Here is a 9780-nt window from a genome sequence, read left to right on the forward strand (position 1 = left end):
GCCATTTGAGTAAAGGAAAGGAAAGAAATTAGATTAAATCCAAAGCATTGACAGAGCGCACAACGTGAAACATGTTTCAAATGCTAACATTGTCGAACATTGTATTCTAAGTGACATAATTTACAGGATGTCAGGACCGCTGTTTCTTCAAAATCACGGGCACGTGTGTGTGTGTGTGTGTGTGTGTGTGTGTGTGTGTGTGTACATTTTAAGAACCCCCCCCCCCCCCCCCCCCCCCCCCCCCGAAGTACAGACGCCGTCTCGCTGTTCTTTCTGGAGTCAGTGACGTTAAATGGCGTAATTTTGTCCGTCAGCGTTGTAACTTAGATCTGTGCAGCAACGTGTACATATAAGCCCTACGCAACGTGTGGGCAACATTTGCTTTTTGGGTTAACCCATTTCTTATTCATATTTCCCCCCTGTGTCTACGTTCACTGCTATAAATACCGCCACACACCGTCATAGCCTTAGAACGCCACACTTCGCGCGTGCCGCAGTCACTGATACGCGCCCTGCCCCTCTCGGGTGTCAAAGAGTGACACTTTCGATCCTCACACGCAGGTATTGGTTGATCACTTCACCTACAAAGACACCTTCGAATGTCAGTCAAGAGTATTATTGGTCGGTCTCACCAGTGGAAAGTGACACTAGACCTGACTGGAGTGGAGTGAAGTAGTATTCGACTAGAGCACTTTTAAAAGCTAAACATTGCTGTTTCCGACCCCTTCTAGGTGTGTATTTTGTGTCACGCGAGATACACCATCGCTGTTGTCGCAGGTCTCACGTATAAAGCTGTTATCATCGAGGAAGTAGCTACTGCGACGCCAGCAGAAAAGAAGCGGTATTTAGTGTTGTTACATGTAGAAAGCCACGTTTAGCAATTCCAACCGTCGTTTTCGAATAACCGTATTTTTGTTAGACATTTTCGCATCGGTTGGTTTATCTACAAAGAATACCTTTGCCTTGAAAGAAGAGCTTGAAAAAAAGTGATTTTTTTAGTATTTTGGGGCACTTCTTTCAGGCTGCAGGACCTAAAAGGCGTTTGACAGTAGGAAAACGAACGCTGCACTGTTGTTGTTGCAACCACTGTAACCAAACTGCACTGCAATTGATCCTGTTGTGCCCTCCCTGACACTGAGAAACTGCTGTAACATTGTTGACGCTATTGCATTGTCATTGTTGCCGCTGTCTTGTTGTCAACACCGCTGCATTGTATCGTCATTGTCATTACTGTCATGCCACCAAGAACTCGGACTATGCACGCTGAACCTGCCTTACATAGGAAGGTACGTATTTCTTCTATCAGTTGTTAAACATCTGATATCTTTTTTATTTATTTATTTATTTATTTATTTATTTATTTATTTATTTATTATTATTATTCGTTTCTTTCTTTCTTTATTTTTTGTTATTATTATTTGTAAAATTTTACGTTTTTGTTAATCAACCCTCAATAGGCTGATTTGTAAATATTTGGTTTACTTCACATTTATCCTTTATCATATTTATATCGTATCAAAAAAGATTGCACATGTTAGGAAACGATTTTGTTTATTTAATAAAATAATTTCAGATAAAAACCTTTACTTCTACAGATTAACAAGCCAATAGCAGAGAAGAAGAGAAGGGCTCGTATCAACAGCAGTCTCCTGGAGCTGAAATCTCTGCTGTTAGAAGTCGTGAGAGACGATGTAAGTTAATCTTGTTATCACCCCCCATCCACTCAATCCCAGTCACATCCATCCACAACCACCCTCCTGCTACCCTCAAATTTGACTGCTGTCTTTAATATTCATATCAGTAAAATGTTTGTCCTTTTTAATCATATTTTGAAACACACCCACCAACTCACCCACCTACCCACCCAATGGCACCCATCCACCCACCAACACACCCTCCTACCAACCCATCCACCCACCAACACACCCACCTACCAACCCATCCACCCACCAGCACACCCACCTACCAACCCATCCACCCACCTACCCACACAATGGCACCCATCCACCCACCAACACACCCTCCTACCCACCCATCCACCCACCTACCCACACAATGGCACCCATCCACCCACCAACACACCCTCCTACCCACCCATCCACCCACCAACACACCCACCTACCCACCCATCCACCCACCAACACACCCTCCTACCCACCCATCCACCCACCAACACACCCTCCTACCCACCCATCCACCCACCAACACACCCTCCTACCCACCCATCCACCCACCAACACACCCAACTACCAACCCATCCACCCACCAACACACCCACCTACCCACCCATCCACCCACCAACACACCCACCTACCAACCCATCCACCCACCAACACACCCTCCTACCCACCCATCCACCCACCAACACACCCACCTACCAACCCATCCACCCACCAGCACACCCACCTACCCACCCATCCACCCACCTACCCACACAATGGCACCCATCCACCCACCTACCCAGTAATTTCCACCAAAGGCCCCTTCTAACTGCTACAATTTCGGATGAAGTCTTTAATTCTCCTATTCTGTGACTGCTACAATAGCTAGAAAGGGCTCTGTTAGTCCGTAAATTTTGAAAACAGAAATTTTGCATCCTCCACTGTCTTACACAGTGCCAGCAGTTGACATTAGAAGATTTGTATAGCACTAAGAACCGTTATAGGGGCTACCTGGACTTGTTTCAAGAAATAGCTTTAGCCCAAAGATCTGTCTAAACTTTTAGATAAAGGTCTTAGTCTTTTTTGATCAGAAATAAATGAGAAGTAGCATACATAAATACATTATTTTGCCTGTTTTTTAAACAATTTTAAAAAGACAATTGCTAACGTTTAAAACGAATATTTACTTTTATTTAAGTGGACAATTATGGCTTTGTCTTGAAATGAAGTAGACCAATGTTTTTTAAAGGTTAGACCTATTTTTGGGCTAAAATCCTCTTGTGGAATCGGGCCGTATATGATGGCGATTTCGACGTAGTCTTTACATCAGTTGTCTGCCTGTCTAATCTGAAATACAAACTTTTTTCGACAATTTTGTTGGTAATACAGATGAGAGGAATTGTTTGCCAAGATTTTGCACTTCAATAGTCAACAAGTTCTGTTTTCATTTATTATCCCAGCTGTTGAATCTTTTTTTTTAAAGTAGTTTTGAGTCATGTGACTTATAATTTCAAATTGAACGCCGCTCCTAGTTTGATAAAGAAAAAGATTAAAAAATGATAAAATCACCGATTTTTATCAAGTATGGTGAAAGATGTAGTGCCACCTTAGATTAAAATGTTTCAGTTGAAAAATGCCTTGGTTTATAGCATCTTCTCTACGGTCGAGACCCCCCTCCCCCCTCCCCCCCCCAGCTCCCATCTCGGGGGGGGGTGGGGGGTCCAAGGGGCGCAGTCTTGGGAAAGCAAAATATTCTACGTCGATAAAATAAGAGGAGAAAAAGGAAACTTAAATCGAATGAAAGACGGTAGCAATTTCCATTCGGCAATCGTGAATATGTTTTTTTCTTTAAAAAATGAAGGGTGTGCAAATAAAAGTAAATAGCGGCAATGTAAAGGTTGCTGAACCCGTTCCAAAATAAACATTTTACTTGGTGAACGCAAAGAGCGGAGCAAAGAGTGCATTTTGAGGTCAGTCTTAGAGAACAAATTCGAGAATGGGTGCCCATCTGTACCAAGTCTGCCCCCACCCCACTTCTCCAGCTCTGCCGTGAAAATTTCCCGCGGTATTTTATGTGTATCTATATCGCTAGAGAGCCAGAGCCTATACCGTATCCCTCGTATTCATCGCAATCAGTGGTGATTAGGCTTCAACTACAGTTATCTAGCTAGTATGGTTTTCCAAGGGGAAAATCACGGCCTGTCATTTGACCATTAGGAAACAGAACCGTGGAAAATGTTTTTTTTTTTTTTGTGTGTGTGTGTGTGTGTGTGTGTGTGTGTGTGATCACTGTTTCCCTATACATATAAAATATATTTTTACTGATCCATTTTTCGAATGTTTTCGTAACGGCTCTTTTTACATCTTTAACAACCCGGAAATCATATTAATCAACTTCGTGTTCATTATTTTATTTATTTTTTTTCACAGTTTTCACGCATGTGTTAAAACCAACAGACTGTCTTATTTCATTGTATGGTTTGGCGCCGCTTGACACAAAGACGTCACGCCGGTAGAAATTTACAACAATAATTCATGAAAATAAAATTGGTAAAATCAACTTTTTTTCAAGAATAAGTCTGGTCGGGTCATCTGGGTCTGAAAACACAACTCTCTTTCAGATACACATCGCCGTTTCTTTCCAACAATTTCCTGGCTGGAATTCCAGTTTATGAAGACCTTGTGAACCAACCACCCTTTTAAAATTTCACAGTCTATAAAACTCTTTTTCAAAATAGTCTGGCAGGTTATAATGTTTACCAACACTTTTTATTTTTTGTCAATTTTATTCTACATGAATTGTTTTCTATTGTGCTTAGGGTTTGCGCAACTCTCGCCTGGAGAAAGCTGACATCTTGGAAATGGCTGTCGCGCATTTGAAGAAAACGAGCAGACGTGAGAATGCGGGTAGGTATGCTTTTCATTAGTAAACATTATTTTTGGAGAAAAAGATGCGGGCATCCATTAGTGAACTTGAACACATTGTCTACACAACACTTCGTGTCGACATTCAATCTGCCAAAGGGATCATTTTCTCGTAGGGTCATATTTTATACCAACGCCAGTCTCCGTTTCAGTGCAAATTTAACTGCGGGGTGTGGCGTAGACAACGTTTGAAAAATGAAGACGCGTTGATTCTGTTAAGGGGGCTGGAGGTGGGGGTGGGGGTGGGTGGGGGGGGGGCAAAGATAGATGTTGTTTGCCTTTCGTCGATCTCACAGTAAACTGTAGGAGAGAACAGTATGAGAACTGTATGTGAACAACAGGGTTGGGGGGGATAGCTCGAAATTGTTTCGTTTAGCTCCTTAAACTTGATTTATTAGTACATCATGCAGAGGGGGGAGGGGGGGGGGGGGAGAACGGTCATCAGTTAATTTGTTTCAGATATGTAGAGGGGCTAATCCGACAAGGTTTAGTTATACGTGTTTAAGAAAAAGTAGACGAGGAGATGGTAAATATATTATATAGGGCACAGAGAAGAAAATGCTTCTTGATTTTGTCCTGTTTCGCTTGCAATGCTGTTATTTGGGGGATCCCTGAGGGTAAATGGTGGTGTGTGTGTGTGGGGGGGGGGGGGGGGGTCGGTGGGGAGGGGGGGGGGAGTCTATGCCCTCTGGGCCCGCCATTAGACAAGGTTTTATATTTAAAGTTAATGATATTCAACGTTGTCGGCTGACGTAAGATGAAATTTGGCACAATCATGCTAATTGGTTCAAGAAGCTTATCAATCACCCGTCTGACACATCTCAAATTATGAATCTCTTTTTGGACTAATAATTTCCAGTCAGTTGTTATTTAAATTTTATGTATAGAAATGCATTCATACTGTACAAAAAAAGATAATTGTGGGAATGGTCATCAAGAACATTTCTTTGTGCTTCCATCTATCGTTATTTTCCTTTCAGACTCCAACAAATAACAGTTGTATTGAGAGATAAGGGTCTATAATTAAATGATTCATAAAGTACCCGCATATGCGAGTTTTATAGTGGTACACTACCATATTATACTATTATGAATTTGTACTCAGTAACTTCAGGAAAAATTTATATCTATGCTGGCATACTACTATATATTTTGTGTGTAAGAGTTTCATAAGGGTATACTATATTGGTATCAAAATTATTTAAATTTGATGTTTTTAAAATCTTCTTTAAAAATTGATTGATCAATTTCATGTGTGTACAATTTAAAAGAAAACGTTATATTGATCAAAAAATTAAACTTAAATTTAATTTCAATGTTGGCAATACTATTGCATTGGGCTCTGACGGGTAGCATGACAATTACAATGTGCGGAATATGTCATTTAGCAGAGAGAGTCCAGATATTCATTAGCTTGGCTTAGACAGACATTGCATTTTTTTCGGCAGACAATTCTTCGTTTAATCTACGTTTTATCTCTTTTGTCACAGTCAGTAAAAAATAAATAATTCCCATATCCTTTACATCCCTAAGAAAAGAAAAGGGGGAGGGGGGAAAATAATAAAACTGCCTTACCACTACCTTGCTTACATAAGCACACATGTTCACACGCGGGCGCGCGCGCACTCGCTCACATATACTCTGACACTCTTGCCTTAACTCTGAGAGATGCCCTGAATTCTTAAGCCCCCCACCCCGCCATTTCGATCCTCTTTCTCTTTTGACTCTGCCCGTTAAGCTAACAACCCATATCGTGATCGGGCTCGTTCCAATAAAACAGGGACATTATTTAAGTCCGTTTTGCTATTTCTACAGTCCAAATTGACCCGCATGGTAATATCAAATGTCCGACACAAGAAATGCCGGGGTGTAGTTTCACGGATCACTCTATCCGCCAAGTGCACTGTGCGGTTCAGTGAACAGGTTAAGATGTCTAAACAGCCTGTTTCTTTGCATTTTTTTTTTTGAAACGAGAAGTCATTGGACTTTCTTGAGGAGGATGAGGTTTAAAGCTAAGATAATGAAAAGACGCGGAAAAGTTATGTTCATCCACCTCCCCTCTCCGATACGAATTTCAGTTTGGACAAATGCAAGATGTCTCTCGGGTCGTCTTCAGGCTCTTAAGGAGAGTGGGGTGTCGGGGGGGGGGGGGGGGGGGGGGGGGGCGTAAGAACTCTTTTGTCCGTTAAAGATGTATTTTGATTCACTGTATGATCGAAGTTCTCTGCCATTTCTCAAGTTGGAATAACTAAAAAGGAGGGGGGGGATTCCACTTATTTTTCAGAAAAAAACCCTCTTTAAAATTGCTGGCCACATGTCTGTCTACATATTAATTGTTCAATTGAAGAGTTCACGTATTGCTTTGTTGAACCCAAAAACTTTGTGTATTTCAGCACAGGGTTTTTCAATTTTTGAAGAAACTTACTTTGGTAAATCACTCGCTATTTTAATAATCTGTGAGCGTTAAAGTTAACCTTTTATAGATACATATTCGGCCCCGTCTCGATTGTAATCATAAAACCGCTGGGTTAAGCAGGTGTGCATTTTTGTGTGGTGTTGTTCGCCCACAAAAGAATAATTTACCCTCTGACAAATGAGCGTGCGACCAAGGGATCGAGTTAGCTTAGATCTCTGTTAAATAATTGCTCGGGCCGTTTATTTGCTGAAACGATCTGTTTGTCAGTAATTTTGCCGTATCCGCACGCACGCTTTAACGTGAAAATGAGGAGAGCGAAAATTGTACGTTGTCGAAATGTAATTTGCCTTCTGATTTTATAAAGACTTAATTCGCGTTGTCTGTGTGAAAGCACCACGCTGTAGGCGTGCTACGAATACAGGAAGACCATTGTTAAGATTTTAATAACTCAAATTTAAATTTTCACACGAACTTCTTTAGTGTCAAATGTCTTAGTGTGAAATGCATCTGTGCTTTATAATAACAATAATAATAATAATAATAATAATAATAATTATAATAATCATAATCATAATAATAATAATAATAATATTTTATACTCTGTTGTTTGTCTTAAAAGCCAATAAAATTAGCTAAAATCAGCGAAGAAATATATCTGTAGCCGGGTAGCTACTCCATCTAATGCACAAAAGAAATGAGTAGGCTATAAAATGCTTTATAACATAAGAACCTGCAACACTTAACCGCCCCCGCTCCCCCTCCCCCCCCCCCAAAAAAAAAGGATTATTAAAATTTAAAAAAAAATCAAAGTAAAGCGTGGGAAGTTTCTTATTTAAAAAAAAAAAAAAAAAAAAAAAAAAAAAAAAAAAAAAAAAAAAAAAAAAAACGAAAAGAAAAAAAAAAAATCTGTGCATGAAATTATTATTACGCGTTTATCGATTTATTCATTTGTTTTGAACGTAAACTCTCAGTATATCTAAGAAATATCTCTTCATTTTTCCAGGCGGTATTACCCAGCCTACGGATAGCAGCGACCAGTTCCGGGCAGGCTACGTGGACTGTACAGCAGAGATCACACGCTTCCTCAGTACCACTAAGGACTCCGGGGGAGGACTGCGCGAGGCGTTGTTCCAGCACCTTGCCAAGTCCATAGCGACGCTACCGAGAAATCCCACGAGAAACAACGAGAACATTAACTACAGGCTGGGAGAGCGTTTTCAACACGAAACGCCAAATTATGGACCCATGATGGTGGGCACTTCCCAAAATGGTTGCAACCCCGTGGGCGTCAACTGTCCGTGCCTGTGTGCGCATGCGCAGTTTCAAAATGTTGGAACATATGCGTGTTTCGACAACCACAGCGCTATCCCAATGCAAGTGCAAAGACGATCTTACCCAATCCCCCGCCATCAGTTTCCTCTTTTATCAGGAATCGCTTCTGACGGCTTGGAAAGTGGCATTGAATGTCACGTTAAAAGGGACGCCTCAAACGAGAACTTTAATTTTCATAACGAGGCTGTGTCTCCGAGAGGAAATTGTATTGGCAGAAACCACACAAGGCACTGGCGGCCATGGTAAAAATTGCGCGTGCGCAAGGCTTTTATTGATCGTTTGAAATACACGTGCGGGGAATTATTATGCGCGTTGGTTTTCGCACTGATATTCTTCTTCGTCACTCTTAAATTGAGAGAGAGAGGAATGAAAGACATTTCTAATCTGAAAAGTCTGTGTAGGCTAATGTACAGGCGTAGATCTAGGTCTTTTTTTTTTTTTGTATTTAAGAGACTCTTTGCATCTCTGACATGATGCAAAACTTTACATTTATGGGATATACACGGAATACGCCATTGTAAATCTCAATTCAAAATATATTAACCTGCAGATATGAAAACAAATGCATATATTATACAATAATGGATTAATGCACCTACATCGCTTTCGATACACGTGAAATAACATTATCAGTATATTATCATATATTGCTTGAATTGACAATAAATAAGTTTTGAAACATGTTTTTCGCTTTGATTACTTTAAATGTCTAAATGGATAATATAAGAAATTAACTTAGAATAACTGTACAGCAAACCGAATAACATGCGCCACTTAAAGTGAAAAAAGTTTTGATTAAGAAGAACGACACTTAAAATAACTATGAGTCTATGGTGATCAAAAAATTTGTATAGATTTAAAAAAATGTGTAATACAAGGCCCGTATGTTTGAGTTTAAAAAATTTCTTACTATTGACCAAAGGCATTTCTAGAGCGAAGTAAAACAAAAACTGAAAAGCCGCAACAGATCTCATTCAAAGAAAGCATCAGTACTGAATTTCCAGAAACATAACTGATTAAAAAAGATATTTTCACTGTCATAAAACTCATTGTTATGGTTTAGATGTGATTTAACATTTCTTTTACCTTTTTCTTCCTCTTTATGATTTAAGGAGCTTTAACATTAATGAAAAGACACTTTACGAAATATTGCCACATTCTATGCAAAGTACGACTCAAAATACGGCGATAATCTAGCAGAGTCTCAAAGATCCAAAACATTTTAAAGCGCCAAGAAATATTCCATTATCATCCCCACCTGTCCCTGGGACAGTGACGAATCTCTCGTGACTTCAAATTAATTATGTCAACCGCTGGTGGTTGGGAAGCGTCCCACTGGGTCTCGACATCTCTCCAATAGCGGTTAATAAGGCCTCGGAACACACTTTAATAAAGTTGGCGCTTTAATATACAGACGCGGAGTTGATCTTTGAAATGTAGGAATTC

General features: G+C 40.2%; 1 protein-coding gene across 2 annotated transcripts; it reads left to right on the forward strand.

Annotated features, from left to right (window-relative positions):
- Positions 1–252: 252 nt before the first annotated feature.
- On the forward strand, positions 253–9005 carry LOC106179584 (uncharacterized). 2 transcript variants are annotated; one of them, XM_087018850.1, is made up of 5 exons: positions 253–841; positions 1022–1286; positions 1596–1691; positions 4481–4568; positions 8006–9005. In XM_087018850.1, exons 2-5 carry the CDS (start codon positions 1236–1238, stop codon positions 8578–8580), a joined length of 810 nt encoding a protein of 269 aa, XP_086874976.1. In that variant the 5' UTR covers positions 253–841; positions 1022–1235; the 3' UTR covers positions 8581–9005. The 2 variants fall into 2 exon arrangements, with proteins under 2 accessions (XP_086874976.1, XP_013418743.2); XM_013563289.2 differs by having other exon boundaries at positions 253–1286.
- The last annotated feature ends 775 nt before the right edge of the window (positions 9006–9780 follow it).

Source organism: Lingula anatina, chromosome 8, assembly GCF_051362555.1.
Source record: "Lingula anatina isolate TDL-2025a chromosome 8, LinAna3.0, whole genome shotgun sequence".
In the NCBI taxonomy this organism is placed as follows: domain Eukaryota; kingdom Metazoa; phylum Brachiopoda; class Lingulata; order Lingulida; family Lingulidae; genus Lingula; species Lingula anatina.

What these genes read in the sequence shown, in the direction of transcription:
- LOC106179584 (XM_013563289.2), top strand. Translation starts at nt 1,236, where the DNA reads ATGCCACCAAGAACTCGGACTATGCACGCTGAACCTGCCTTACATAGG. An exon ending in TAGAAGTCGTGAGAGACGAT is followed by an intron (nt 1,692 to 4,480) that starts GTAAGTTAATCT and finishes TATTGTGCTTAG; the next exon opens with GGTTTGCGCAACTCTCGCCT. An exon ending in GAGCAGACGTGAGAATGCGG is followed by an intron (nt 4,569 to 8,005) that starts GTAGGTATGCTT and finishes TCATTTTTCCAG; the next exon opens with GCGGTATTACCCAGCCTACG.